The following is a 15,284-nucleotide window of genomic DNA, read 5'->3' as shown; positions in this document are numbered from 1 at the left end:
TGACCTTCTCTAGTCGCAGCAAAACAAAACAATAGCCAAGTTATTCAGCATTTACTCTGTGCCAAACACTGCTAAATGACTTGTAAGCACCATCTCGTTTAACTCTTAAGAACTGTGTGAGGTAGACATGAATTTTCCTCAGAAGTTGGCCAGATGGCTAGTCTGAGCCCTAGAAAGGCACAAGAGCTTCACCACAGTCAAACAACAAGTAAAGGGTTTAGGAATTCACCTGCTGAGAGTTTCAGTGGCCCCTGGAAAGAGAAAGGGTGGACAAACTGCCTGGGGCTGGGAACGAGAGTGAGGAAAGTTAGATCGGAACCTAGGTTGCTAGCTTCCCAGGACACTACGCAGAAGCACAATAAGGAAGAAAGGGGGGCATGCTGCAGGGGAGGGGTGCCCGGGAGGCTTGGGAAGGGGCGTCCTGGTCACTGGGCGCCCCCCTCGCCCGTAGTGCCCAGGTCAAGCCCGCCCCTCCTGCCCTCTCACCCTCCCAACCTTATTTAGAAACAGTGTCCCCGAGGCAGGAAGGGCGGAGGGCCGAGAAGCACGGAGCGTCCCGGTCTCATTTCCTCTCGAATCCCCCTGTGGAATTCCATTTCATACGGTGAGGAAATCGGAGCGCGAGACTGCGGGCGGCCGGCTGCTCCGGGCGCCTCCCCCTCGGGCTGCAGCGCGGCAGCTCGGGCGCGGGGCCGGCGAGTGCGGGGCGGAGAAGGGAGCCGGGCTCCGGCCGTGAGAGCGGGGAGGGGAAACACCCCGTACCAGGCGCGGTGCTAAGCGTTTTATGCTTTATCTCTAATCCTCCCAAGTCACTTCACGGATGAGGAACTTGACGCTGAGAGGTTGGGCAATTTGCTCAAGGTCACACAGCCGGGATTGAAAGCCACCATCCGTGTAAATCCAAATCCCGTGTTCTTTTGTGTACGTTTTTCTGGTTGCTGGGGAGGTGACCAAGGGCCAAGGTGACATCTGGAAAGAGAAAGCCTCGATTAGGCAGCACGTCTCACCTGGGAGAGGAGGGGGCAGATTGGCTGGGGCCGGAGCTCCTGGGCTCCGTCGCCACCCAGCCCTAAACGCCTGGATCCGGGAGGGAGGAAGGCGAGCGACCCGGAGCTGAGAGGGGCGGGTCGCAGGGCGGGGCGGGGCACGGAGCGGGGCGGGGCGCAGAGCGGGGCGGGCCCGAGGAGGTGCCCGGCGCGGGCCTGACCCTTCCAGCAGGAGAGCTACCCCGCCCCTCCGGCCCACGGCGCCCGCCCATTGGAGGGCCGCGCTGTCCGTCCGGCCCCGCCGCCGCCCAGCGAACCTCCAACGCCGCTTAGGACTCCGGCCGCGAAAGAGGCTAGGCGCTGAGGGCTGGCGGGCTTCTCCCGGGCGCACAGCAGGCTCGGCAGGCGCCAGGTTGTGGGCTCACTGCCTGCAGCCATGACCGTCCTGGTCTGCCCTCTGGCCTCTGTCCGGGGCGTCTAATTTCCCACACAGTCGCACTCCGCTGGTGGAGAGGCGGCCACTGCTCTCTCGTCGCCCTTGGCGCCTTATCACACTCCCTTTCCTGGAGCTGGGAGCAGCGTGGGCAGCCGGCGCCCCCGTGCAAACTGGGGTGTCTGCTGGAGGAGCCCCCGCCGCCGCCGCCCCCGCTGCCCCAGACCCTGGCCATGGCCTGGCCGGGCGCGGGGCCGGCCGCCCCCCGGGCGCCCGCAGGAAGTGTCGGGCTCAGTCTGGGGCTGCTGTTGCCGTTCCTGCTGCTTCTGGGTCCAGCGCAGGGCTTCGGGGACGAAGAGGAGCGGCGCTGCGACCCCATCCGCATCTCCATGTGCCAGAACCTCGGCTACAACGTGACCAAGATGCCCAACCTGGTGGGGCACGAGCTTCAGGCGGACGCTGAGTTGCAACTGACAACTTTCACGCCCCTCATCCAGTACGGCTGCTCCAGCCAGTTGCAGGTGGGCGACCCCGACCCCTGGCGGGACCCCTTGGGCAGGGACGCCCCAGACTCCCTCTGCGGAGCCCATGCCAAGTCGAGCGCCCTGTGCCCTTGCGAGCCGGAGGGGTACAACTCCCCCGAGAAGAGATTTCCATCCCTACCAGCATTTTGCAGTCCTTCTCAGGGACTGGAAGCCAAAACGTTGTGTAAGTCATCTGGCCTGAGAAAGAACCCGCTCTTACACCCCGCCCTTCCGTTTCTCTCCCCTGCCCACCCTTGCCTGGCCGAGCCCCTAACCCCAGTGGAGTTAGGGGTTATCTGCCAAGGATTCCGGCGGCCACCGCTGCTAGGTGGGCGAGTCCCCAGCAGGGCAGCCAGCTGCCGCTTAGACTTGGAAGGAGAGATAAGGAAGCAAAAACTTATTCTCCCTTTCCAGACCCTTACTGACCTCCTCTCTCCCCTTTCTCCTCTTTTTCTGGGGGCCGGGGGGAGGGGTGAGTTATTAAATAAAATACCACTGCTCAGTTTCTGCGGAACGGCCCCTCCGCGCATATTCCCGCTCGGTTTTAGAGGTCATTGCAAAAAGGAGTGATTAGATTGGTTTGATTTCTTTCTTATCCTCAGTGTTGAAGGCAGGTTTAGTGCTTGGAGGGAGAGAAAGGCTCCAGGAAAGTAGTTTGTATATCAGAAGGGGGTCCCCCCCCCAATTTTGTCATTAAATTATTTTAAAGCTTTACAATGTCTAATGATACAGAAATTGTTCTACAATAATAACTGAAGAAAGAAATTTGCATATACAGAGTGGTTATAATCTTGCAAAGACAGCCTATTCACCGGGGAGGGGGAGAGCTGAAAGGAAAATTTAAAAAATTAACATTGTGTTTTGATTGGTGAGGCTGAGGGATTTTTAGAAATTTAGAAAAGAGAGCAGTTTAAAAAAAAAAAAAAAAAGAGGTCAGTGTCCATGCTAAAAGCTTCAGAAATCTATGGTTCTGGCTCTAAGTTCTGAGAGATAAGAAACAGACATTCTGTTTACTTATTAGCTGCATGTTTTTACATAGGTCGTTTTAAAAGTTGGATTGTGGTTTTGGAAAGATGGTTGGGATTAGACCTGTTGCTGGTGAAATATCCCTTTGGAAGTTTCAGAACTTTAGAACTAGGTTATAAAAGCTTAAGAAACGATCTTGTAGCTCTCCGTTTGGAAGCAGCGCATATCCTGACATCAGTGGCAATTTTGTTGGAGAAACAGCTTTTGCAGGGATATATATTTTTAATTACATGTATCCTGGGGCAACAGCCAAGCTGTTTTGAAGGACAGGACTGGATCCCTTTACATGCTGGAAAATAGTTACTTGTAACTCTAGACTTCATAGACAACATCTGTAAGGAGCCAAGGAGACTGTTTATCAATGCTGGAGGAATTGAGGACAGCAACTGGACTCTCCCTTGCTAGTATTGCAGTTTCAGGGACTTAACATTTACATTTTCCTATTGTGTTTCATTATCATTCATTGAAGAAACCCTAGCCAAACAAACCCTCGTTGACCATTTGCAGCTCTTTCTTGGGTCTAATTGTGTCTCAGTACATTTTCTGTTCCAATATGGACTGATTTAAAATTTTTTTTAAAGAACATTAATGGAATCTATATTTTTTAAGATGATAAAGAAATGGGGCTTTAAAAAAAAAGCACCCCCTTAAATGAGTCATTTTACTAGACTCTTCAGCTCCTTCACATAGTAACTAAGACTGGGGTGATTACATATACCTTAAACCCAGAACTCTGGGAGGCTATGGCGAAAGGAGCACAGTTCTGAGGCCAGTGTGGGCAGTTTAGCAACTTGACACTGTCTCAAAAAAATTTTTGTTTAATTTTTATTACTTGTTTACATAATGATTACATTCATTTAGGGAATTAGTATATGTACATAACACATCAAAATTATTTTTTTTCCCCCTGTTCCCTCTACCCTCCTTTTGTTTTTTCCAGCATCAGATTCGCTTATTTTATCTTTACAAAGGGCTAGAGATGTAGCTCAGTGCAAAGATACTGGGTTCAATCTCCAGCACTGCAAATAGTAGCTAAAAGGGAAAGGAATTTGAAAGTTAGTTTTTAAAGGTTTATTTTTTTAATGGTTATATGAAAAAAGAGTATGTAATTCTTCAAACCCATTTATGTATGTATATATGTATGTTTCTCTGGGGATGATTACCAGAGCCATGCTAAGAAGAGTGTCTAACAGTGATAGATTATTAGTCACCCTTGTTGGAGGTTAGAGTAAACAGACAGACTCCCAGTAGGCTGATTTAAAAGCAGGTATGTACATTACCTAGAAGCATTCACTCAGCTTTGAGCAAGCATTTGGTCAAACTTTAAGTCATTGTTTTCTTTGTTCATTTCATTACTTTTCCAGTTCTTCCTTTGTTCGGTTTATGTGCCAATGTGCACAGAGAAGATCAACATCCCCATCGGCCCATGTGGTGGCATGTGTCTTTCAGTCAAAAGACGCTGTGAGCCTGTCCTGAAGGAATTTGGATTTGCCTGGCCAGAGAGCCTGAACTGCAGCAAATTTCCACCCCAGAATGACCACAACCACATGTGCATGGAAGGGCCAGGTGATGAAGAGGTGCCTTTACCTCACAAAACCCCCAGCCAGCCTGGGGAAGAGTGTCACTCCGTGGGAACCAATTCTGATCAGTACATCTGGGTAAAAAGGAGCCTGAACTGTGTTCTCAAGTGTGGCTACGATGCTGGTTTGTATAGCCGCTCGGCCAAGGAGTTCACTGACGTGTGGATGGCAGTCTGGGCCAGCCTGTGCTTCATCTCCACCACCTTCACTGTGCTGACCTTCCTGATTGATTCTTCCAGGTTTTCTTACCCCGAGCGCCCCATCATATTTCTGAGTATGTGCTATAATATTTATAGCATTGCTTATATTGTCAGGCTGACTGTAGGCCGGGAAAGGATATCCTGCGATTTTGAAGAGGCTGCAGAACCTGTTCTTATCCAAGAAGGACTTAAGAACACAGGATGTGCAATAATTTTCTTGCTGATGTACTTTTTTGGAATGGCCAGCTCCATTTGGTGGGTTATTTTGACACTTACTTGGTTTTTGGCAGCTGGACTCAAATGGGGTCACGAAGCCATTGAAATGCACAGCTCTTATTTCCACATTGCAGCCTGGGCCATCCCTGCAGTGAAAACCATTGTCATCTTGATTATGAGACTGGTGGATGCAGATGAACTAACTGGTTTGTGCTATGTTGGGAACCAAAACCTCGATGCCCTCACTGGCTTTGTGGTGGCTCCCCTCTTCACTTACTTGGTGATTGGAACTTTATTCATTGCTGCAGGTTTGGTGGCCTTATTCAAAATTCGATCAAATCTTCAAAAGGATGGGACAAAAACAGACAAGTTGGAAAGGCTGATGGTCAAGATTGGCGTCTTCTCAGTACTGTACACAGTTCCTGCAACTTGTGTAATTGCCTGTTACTTCTATGAAATCTCCAACTGGGCGCTCTTTCGGTATTCTGCAGATGACTCAAATATGGCAGTTGAAATGTTGAAAATTTTTATGTCTTTGCTGGTGGGTATCACTTCAGGAATGTGGATTTGGTCTGCCAAAACTCTTCACACATGGCAGAAGTGTTCCAACAGATTGGTGAATTCGGGGAAGGTAAAGAGAGAAAAGAGAGGGAATGGTTGGGTAAAGCCTGGGACAGGCAATGAAACTGTAGTATAAGTCTAGCTGTGATCTGTGCTTTCCTCATCTTGAAGAGGGGAATGCCAGCATTTCTATGGAAGTGCTACTAGAAGTTTGATGCAGTGAATCTCAGTTTGAACAAACTAGCAACACTCAAAAGCAACCCCCATCAATCTACCACCCATCACCCCTACCCAACATCATAAAAAACAGTGATTTTGCTGCAGACTTTGGAATGATCCAAAATGGAAAAGCCAGTTAGAGGCTTTCAAAGCTGTGAAAAATCAAAATGATCACTTTAGCAGGTCGCAGCTTAGAGCATGGAGGTCCTGCCTAGATTCCAGAAGTCCAGGGTGATGCTGTTTTTCCTTACAGGGTGGGATTTGAGCTGTGAGTTGGTAACTTGCAGAAAGAAAGATTAATTTTTTTAACCCTTTAAAATTTTAAATACTAACTAGATCTTTCAGATAGCAAAGTGATCTATAAACACTGGAAACGTGGCGTTCAGAGAAGTGTTACAAGAGTTTTATAGTTTGGCTGATCTAACATAAACATCTTTTGTGGTGCACTGTCTTCTGTTTAAAATTTTGTGGACTGCACTCCCAAGAGGTGGTGTCAAAATATTTCAGTGCCTTTGTCATAAAACAGAATTGTTTGAACAAACAAAGTACTGTTCTGACAAATACAAGGTATCCAGTGGATTTTTTTCTTCTCTCTCCTCCTCTCTTGAATTTCAACATCTCTGTTCTAGGCTGCTGCTGTTTTCATTTTACACTAATGACTCAAAAAAGGTATTTTTATAGGAATTTCTGCAATGCAGCATGCCTAATGAGGGGGAAAAGAAGGGTGATTCACTTTCTGACAATCACTTAATTCAGAGGAAAATGAGATTTACAAAGTTGACTTACCTTACCAACCCCAGAGACCTATTGCATTGAGCAATGGGGACTTAATATATTTTACTTTGTGTGATTGCATCTATGCAGACGCCAGTCTGGAAGAGCTGAAATGTTAAATTTCTTGGCAACTTTGCATTCACACAGATTAACTGTGTAATTTGTGTGTGTCAATTACAATTAAAAGCACATTCTTGGACCATGACATAATATACTCAACTGACTTTAAAACTATGGTCATCTTGGATTCTTAGACTGATAGTGCCTTTTTCCCCCTTAGCATAAGAATGTTATCAGAGTCTGGTCTACTTACCACACTGGAGACTTACTCATTTTTGTAAAAAGAACTAAGGACAGCTAAGCCAACTACTAGGTGCATAATTGTTCCCTAGTAATTGGCAAAGGCTCCTTATAAGATTTCATTGGAGGCAGTGTGGCCTGGAGTATTTATATGGTGCTTAATGAATCCCCAGAATGGCAGCCAGGAGCTGGATTGGTTAGCAGGGAATAAAGTGTAGACCATATGAAATGAACTGCAAAATGTAACAGCACAGGTCTTAATTGCGTTATGTGGAAGTATCCAAAGCCTTTAAAATTTATGCTTTAATTTCTCTGCAAGGGGGTACCCCCTAGCAGCCTATCAAAAGATGCAGTTCTTTTAAACTTGTAGCTGGCCTTTTTCTTAATCTGCCTTAGGCATTCTAATCACCAGATCTCTGGGACAATTTGTTGTCAATGTCACAGGTTGCTCTCCTTGTAACTCATACCTGTCTTTGCTTCAGCAACTGCTTCAAAGTGACTCATTATTTATTAATTCATGCCTTTTTAAAAATAGGTAGGAAAACTTTTTTTTCTTTTTGTGGAGAACCCTTTCCAGAGTCTCAAAATTCCAAATAGGTGATCCCATTGTGGAAATAAGCATGTCTTTTTATTTTGGTTTAAGCTTTATGCCCATAGTTTGACATTTTCCATCCTTCTTTCCTCTTGTTTTTACATGTTTTTGAGCTGTCCACAATCAAGATACATATAAGGTCCATTGCATGGTTTGTAAGGGAGGGTCCTGGGGCTTTTGAAATAGAAGCTGAGCCTGGGTGGCCCCTGCTCCTTTGTGCAGTTGACTCTGGGTTAGGGGTCCAGGAACACGAGAACTGATCACTGGAAGGACCAGTTTAACTCTATTTGAGGCTGCGTTGCCCACAAAATTTAAAATGTGAACTCCTCATGCTGCTTGCAAATGGTTCCCATAGCTGTTCAGGGCCCTGGAGCATGCACCCAGGGCCAGAGTCTGCCCTTACTCACGCTCCGCCCTGGTGTCTTGGGAGTTGTGTGTAGAGTTTGGCCCAGGAAAGGGAAGGAGGATCATGCAGTGACTGAGTGCCCTTGCTGTTAGAGTATAGGGGTTTGTAATGCAATTCCTTGTAATGTTCCAGTGATTGTATGACCAAGGCAGTGCCTAGCAGAGGGCTGGGCATGGAGTAGGCATTGATTAAATAATATAACAACAGAAGAATAATTTGTTGAATCTGGACACCTAAGTTCTTGGAGCGAGTGCCATGACAATTTTGGGGGTTTCACTTCTGATCCACAGATCTATTGCCTTTTCTGGGAAAGGTACATTTGATTAGAAGTGGATGTTGGTACAGACTGGATTAGTAGCCTTAGCAATGCCACAGTGTTATCGGCCTTTCTTTCACATTCCAGCCAATGGAGAGTGTTTACAGTTTCAAGAAAGGAACTTTGTGGCTGAGGAGTTAGTTTCCAGTGTCCTTCAAGCAACTCTGTTCTGTTAAATTGATATTTAGTTTTGAAAACCAAAAGTCAATTATCATTTCATGTACTGACTGCCCACTGTGTGTAAAACCCTGTGTTAGGTGCCTTAGGGATGCCACGGAAGGTAAGCTCTGGTCTAATGGATGTAGGACAGAGATGCCCCTGGGTATGCTTAGCTTCTGGTTTCCTGAAGGTGTAGAGACCTCTGGAATTCAAATCAGTCTCACTGTATCTTTTCCACAGACCTCTTTCTGGGTCTCTGTACCTTTAACAGATCTTTCATCCTTTCCCAGGATTCCTTCTAAATCAGTTACAGGGGTTGTGACAGAAAAGCTCTGCTTCATGACAATCTCTGTGGAAGTCCCTAGGAAGACTGAGAACAGGATACATGGAAACAAGTTCCTACACCTACTATAGCTTTGTGGATAGGCAGGTTGTGTTTCAGTTATTCCTTGTGACTTGTACAGGCATATTTGAAGACAGTGTCTAACTTGGAAAAAGTTAGGTTGGTTTTTCTTTTTCCTCTAAAATCTAGAATAAAGAGGTCTGGTTGTAGCTTTTACAAAACTCTCTTGCCTCCAGAGATTTTATTAAACTGGACCAAGGGCACCTCAGTCCAACCTCCTCTCTGGCAGACTTTTTTCCTGCTTCATAAAGTTCAAACCTCAAAACAGAAGAACATGAGGTGGAATTGGCCAGAACTATCTGGTTACGCTATTTGATTCATATCCGTCTTCCTTTATGGAGCCCCATTTCCTGATTGTTGATTCTACTTCCAGGCTGGCAGCTTGCTCAGGACCCTGAAACTGGAGAAAGGGTGATACTTTTCATTTCTCTGAGATGCTTGTTGATTTTTATTTCTTTCTTTCTTGTGTCACTCCCTTACCTGCATTCCCCAGAAACAGAATCTGGAAAACCTCTGTATTAGATTCTGCATTGTGATTCTATTGAGCACTCCCAGCTCTGAACTCCCTGGCTCCTTTGGCTTCCTGGTCATGGAATTAAGTTGTTTCTTTTTATGTTGAGAACCAAGCTGGTACCTGGGGACTCGAGGAGGAACTCAGCATCTGCAGCCCAAGGGGGACAGGCTCATTTAAAGGGATTTCACCAGGATGGTGTGATCTTGGCTTCTGATCAGGTAACTACAGCAGCAGTTACAAAAGGGAACTGGAGAGCACAGACTTTGGAAGGAACCTCTTAAAATCAGACTACATCTTGAATTTCATTCTTGTGATACAGGGAACTGGAAAGAGTTACTCTTCTAGCCAGTCAAGTCCCGGGACTCTGATAATTTTCTTTGTTCCTTTATTGCGTTTGAGTTCAGAGTCCATGTCTGGGTTTGCATTGTGTCCGGCAAAGGATCTGGGTTATCATTTTTCTTCTGTGGCTAGGTCATAGATCTTGGAAACTCCTGAGACAGTATTGTTCTCCGACCAAGGATCAGATACTAGAACCTTAAATAATGGATTTTGTTTCACTGTAGCCTGGATAAAGCTCTCTGCTGCTGCCTATTGCCATGCAAATGTGGAATAATGGCACGCTTGACAGTACTGGGATGGAAGTGAACCATGGATCCCACTGACATGCCTCTTCCCCTGGTAAGCCTAGTTGGCCCCATAGTGGCTTGTTTGTTTCTTATTTACCTTATTTCACCTCTTTGTATCAGATTCCTAATATTCACCCAAGCAGTTTGTAGAGGACCTTTTTGGGATCCCATATGAGCCATGTCCTCAAAACCTTTGTACCTCTTTTTGTTTCCTGCAATATTCAGTACATGACCACTGTCATCCAGAAAGCTTCTGAAAGGAGGGTTGAGAGCAGTTCTACCCCACAAAGTTTGGGTCTATCTTCCCTCTCAGGTTGTTAAAAATTCCCAGTCCTGTTCATGGGCCCTGACTTCATTGTGGGTTTTAGGAGGAGCGGGCTGCTTTCTCCATCTCTCCCAGTGGGGCATACAGATGGTTCTGAGTTTTTCTACCTCACAGGGATGTTGTGAGGCTTTAGAAAGTCTAAAGATGAAGGCCTCTTGAGCTCTTCATAAGAAAAGTGGACTCAGGTGCAGTCTTCAAAAAGGTCAAATAAGACTCAGCCTGCATTCTGTGGTGGTCAAGCTAGTTGCTCCCTGGCCTTTTCTTGGTTCCTCGCACCACCCCATAGCTCCAGAAACCTGGAGGCCAACCTGGGGGACTTTCTGATGTTCAATATAGAGGTACCAGGCAAATTCCTGTACACATGCCCTGAATGAATTGCTGAATTTCAAAGGGAAAAGACCCTGCTTTTAAGGATGTACAAAAGTATGTCTGCATTGATGTCTGTACTGTAAATTTCTAATTTATCACTGTACAAAAAAAACCCCTTACTATTTAATTTTTGTATTAAAGGAAAATAAAGTTTTGTTTATTAACTGAGGTGTGATTTGGCTTATTTCTGGACGTATAGGATAACCCCTCAGAAGCATATATGCCTGGCAGTGAGAAAGAGGGGATTCAGTTTGCATGGAAGATTGAAAAATACTTTCTTGGAGCCTCTTTGTTTATTTTCACTGGTGCTATTTTTCCTCTCTGGGATCTCTTCTGGGTTAGCAACCCCCTACAATCCAAGATCAACTGAATTTATCACTACTGTGGTCATCAGTAGCACTCAAGTAGATTACAGGATGCTTTGGATGTAACTATAGCTCTCCAGCTGTTATCCCCATGACACCTCTTTTTGGCATTTCTAGGGGTGACCATCTTTACCTATTAAGTCCCATTAACTTAATCTGGTGGCACGGCAACATTTTCTCATTACCGCTAGAGCTTCAGGCCTTTTGAAAAGAGAAAGGGGATTTTTTAAAACATTAAATTTTTTATCTTTTTTTTTTCTGGCTACAAAAATAGTTCACACAATAGTTCTATTTTGTGTAATAAAATTTTTTTATCTTTTTTTTTCTGGCTACAAAATAGTTCTATTTTGTGTAATAGACATAGGAGTACGTTACATCAGTCAGTTGGAAAATGTCTTCTTTAGCTAATTTTATAAATTGGGTGGTCTATGTCCTCATATCCAGAAAAGTTATCAGACAAAGCAAATTCAAAGCAATTATCAGGACATTGTAATGAAGTCCAATAATATTATGAACCACACAGAGAGGAGAGCTACTGCCATTGGAGATGTCTGCCGATGTCCTGGATGAGAACAGCCCCCTTAGTTTGCTTTTAAATTTCTTTCCACCCTTTAACTTCACTTGAATACCACTCAGTTTTAAGGTGAGTAAAAAGTCCAGTGTACAAGGATTTGCAATACTACTCTCCTTATCTGCAGATTGCTATTGTACTTTTATCTCAAACCTTAAATGAAAGGAGGCATGTAATTTAAATTCTCTTCCCTATAAGACAGGCTATGTTTCTCATTCTATTACCTACTCATTAAGTAGTTATGAAGTTATGGACAAGTCAACACAATCTGGGATGAATTCATAGTAATCCCTTGCACTTGTAGAAACACTTTCCCAATAGAAAATACTTACATGATTTTACTTTATTCTCACGACATTTCTGAAGTAAGCAGGGCAAGCATTGCCTTCCTCCAGACGTACAGAGGGCAAGGGGAACACAACAGGGAGACAGGAAGGTGGATGGCCAGATCTCATGCCTCGCTCAGGGTTTGTGTGTGTTTTCATTTTACATAGGTTTTCTTTTTGCTTTCATTTCACATTCCTATGGGTTCACTTTGTGTCTTCCAAAAGATATGTTGAAGTCCTAACCCCCAGTACCTGTGAATGTGACCTTACTTGGAAATAGGGTCTTTTCAATGTAATTAAATTAAAATGAGTTCATATTAGGTTAGAGGGGTCCCTTTCCAATAGGGTATCCATCTATGAAGGAGAAAATGTTGATACAGACAGAAGAAAATCCCATGTGAAGGCAGAGCTGAAGTTGTACAGTGGCAGGCCATGCAGGAAACACCAAGTATTGCTGCGAACCTCCCAAAGCTAGAAGAGAGCCATGGGGGATTCTTCCTCAGAGCCTCCAGAAGGAACCAACCTTGCTTTCAGACTTCTAGCCTTCAGAACTGCATGAGAATAAGTTTCTGTTGTCTTAAGCCACCCAGTATGTGATAATTTGTTATGGATGCCCTAGGGAACAAATGCACACTCCAGCCCCCTGATTTCTTTACTACAAAATAGTTCATTGAATGTAGATAAGTGCTTTGCCAGCTCTTATCTCTCAATAGTGAGAGCTGGCCTTGAGCTTCTGTTTTTTAAGATTATGTAGCATAATCACTATAGCAAATATATTTCTCTGTAAACTGGTCACCTATAGTGTAAACCTCATGATCCTTTGACCCTCAACTGGTCCAAACTGGTCTTGGCTGATCTCCTACCCATCCACCCGCAATGGGAGCTCTGTGTGCAGGGGCAGGACCCTAACTGGAATGCAGCTCAAGAGTTTTTAGCATTTCTGTCCTGAGAACTGATTTTTTCTCTTTCCCATTTTAGCTTTCACATGAAATCATAATTTTAAAGTTGAGATGACTCCTGACTAAAGAGGTCAACCTTGGCCTCCTGTTTTTAGAGGTTCTGTGAACAGAAATAAACCACACTGGGAGAAGGGCTTGATCCTTTCCTCAGTTTTCTTTTGCAATACAGCTGAGTTGGTAGGACTGGGAGGATATTATTAAATATTCTGGAAATACATTGGATTTGCAAAGATTTAGTCCAAAAGGCTTTCTAAATGGGCTGTGGTATTACCCGGAATGCCTAGAGCTACCCTGTCCTATTCCTTTAGCCTCCTCATCCTAGGATGGCCCATTGATCAATCCATTCAGCCTTCATGGCAAAAGATTCCAACTTCTCTGTTTTCCACAGGGAGAAAACTGAAAAAATCAAATGTTACATTTCCCATCAATTGGCTGATTTTCATCAACTTCCTTCATGGCCTCCTATCAGCACCTAGGGGAAGTTTTAAATTCTACCCTCTGAAGAAATTTATACTGTGAAAAAACAGTATATTATATGCCTAAGCACATAAAGCAGGGGTGGGGAGCAAAGTGGCTGAGTTTAACCACAAGATAGGGGCTTGGGCTTGTGCAGGGAAGGCTACGGGAGGCTGTGGAGGAGAAGGCACACAGTGAGAAAGGGTTGCCTTCTTAATGTGTATAAAGTCTCCCATGTAACAGCCACCTGTGGTGATTTCTGACCAGGCCAGGAAGGTCAGACCCCTAACCTCTTCTTCCTGAAGGAATCTTTGCTAGGTGGGAAGCAGGGAAGGATATCAAAAAGAAAAGGCTGTGTGGAAATCAGTATGGAGATACCTCAAAGAACTAGGACTAGAGGTCCCATTTGACCCAGCTATTCCCCTGCTGGGGATCTTCCCCAAAGAATTAAAAGAATCATGCCACAGCGATATATGTGCACCTATGTTCATAGCAGCACAGTTTGTAATAGCTAAAGCTTGGAAACAGCCCAAGTGCCCATCAACTGGAAACTGGATAAAGAAGATGTGGTTTTTTAATAAAATGGAGTACTACTCAGCCATAAAGAACAACAAACTAGAGACATTTATAGCTAAATGGATGCATATTGAGGCCACACTCTTAAGTGAAATAAATAGGACATACATATGTAAATACCAGATAGTTTCTCTGGTGTGAGAAACTGAAAGTGTAAATAAGGATTAAAATGATTAAAATGAATAATTGATAATTTGAAATAGGAAGAAAAGGTCCAAAGGGGTAGGGGAAGTGGGAGGAGTAGGGAAAAGGAAAGAAGGGGAAGGAAAAATTATGAGAAAAGGAAAAAATAGAAACAAGGTTTTTGTAAATAGGGAAGGGTGGAGGGGGTGAAGGGAGCACAAGGAATGGGGAGAAAATAAGAACCAAGATGCATCATGTGCAGGTACAAACACCCAGTGATAAATGTAACTGTACTGTATACCTAAAATGCATCAATAGAAATTAAGGAAAAAGAAAAGAAAAGAAAAGGCTGTGCCTGCCTCTGCTGTCTTCTAATGTAGATGTAAATTTCTTTTCCCAAAGATTAGCTTTTCAGAACCACTCTTGTTTGCAAAGGTCTACAATTTCCCTGAATAACCAACTTGAACTATGCCAAAGAAGTACACTTGGGGTGGTATATTTTTTATCTCCCTCACATCCAATCTTGTTTTCCCCTAAGAATATTCTTAATCTTACAGCTAGCCCAAATTGTCAATGACTTTCTACTTAAGAGATGAAATGATTGGCTATGTAAACTTTCCTAAAGTGCCTGAGGAGTGCATCAAGTCAGTTGCTATGTGGTAAAAATGCATAGAGTATAAAGCCAAGAGATGGAATTGATAAGTAACATAGGAAAACTTGTCCTAGTATCTCCTAGTTTTAGCATTTTTCTCATTTTCATTTTCCTCTCATACTTGCCTTTGGATTTTGTTTTGTTTTGAAGAGAGGGTCTCACTGTATTTCTATGGTTGATCTCAAACTCAATTGCTCAAGCAGTTCTCCTGCCTCAGCCTCCCCAGTTGTCTGTGTGTGTGGTCTGTGTGTGTGTGCGTGTGTGTGTGTGTGAGTGTGTGTATGTGTTCCTTTTGCCTAAAAAGCTCTTTCCATCTTTCTTCAGCTAGGTTATGTCTGTTTTTCCTTCACAACTATAGTCTATGACACTTCTCCTGGGAAGACTTCCTGGATCTTCCTGTTTGCAACTTCCTGCCTCCCTTTCCAGTTCACTATTGGTCACTTTAAGCTTCTGTGCCTTCAACTCTGGAAGCCTTTGTGCCTGTTTGCAACAGTCCATGGCTGCATCCCTTTCCCCACTAGGCTGAGCTCCTTGAGCATGGCTCCAGTCACCCAGTTTGCCTCTCTGTACCCTCAGAGCCTAGCACATTTCCTGGAACATTTGTGGAAGGAAGGAAGGGAGGGAGAAAGAGAATGGGAAAAAAGAGGAATGTATTAAGGAAAGAAAGAAAGAAAGGAAGGAAGGAAGGAAGGAAGGAAGGAAGGAAGGAGGGAGATGATTGCCTTAT

The 15,284-nt window shown here is 44.5% G+C and overlaps 1 protein-coding gene across 1 annotated transcript; it reads left to right on the top strand.

The window, feature by feature from the left end:
- Positions 1–1,296: 1,296 nt before the first annotated feature.
- On the top strand, positions 1,297–10,693 carry Fzd4 (frizzled class receptor 4). Its single transcript, XM_004868217.4, has 2 exons — positions 1,297–1,940; positions 4,334–10,693. Exons 1-2 carry the CDS (start codon positions 1,653–1,655, stop codon positions 5,660–5,662), a joined length of 1,617 nt encoding a protein of 538 aa, XP_004868274.1. The 5' UTR covers positions 1,297–1,652; the 3' UTR covers positions 5,663–10,693.
- Positions 10,694–15,284: the final 4,591 nt, after the last annotated feature.

Source organism: Heterocephalus glaber, unplaced genomic scaffold, assembly GCF_053883595.1.
Source record: "Heterocephalus glaber isolate CG9 unplaced genomic scaffold, H.glaber_assembly_v1.0 deba00001429, whole genome shotgun sequence".
In the NCBI taxonomy this organism is placed as follows: domain Eukaryota; kingdom Metazoa; phylum Chordata; class Mammalia; order Rodentia; family Bathyergidae; genus Heterocephalus; species Heterocephalus glaber.
The sequence above is the reverse complement of the archived record's forward strand: the minus strand, read 5'-3'. Positions and strand labels throughout refer to the sequence as shown.

Coding starts and splice junctions, on each gene's coding strand:
- Fzd4 (XM_004868217.4), top strand. CDS start 1,653: ATGGCCTGGCCGGGCGCGGGGCCGGCCGCCCCCCGGGCGCCCGCAGGA. Junction 1,941..4,333: donor GCTGCTCCAGCCAGTTGCAG/GTGGGCGACCCC, acceptor TTACTTTTCCAG/TTCTTCCTTTGTTCGGTTTA.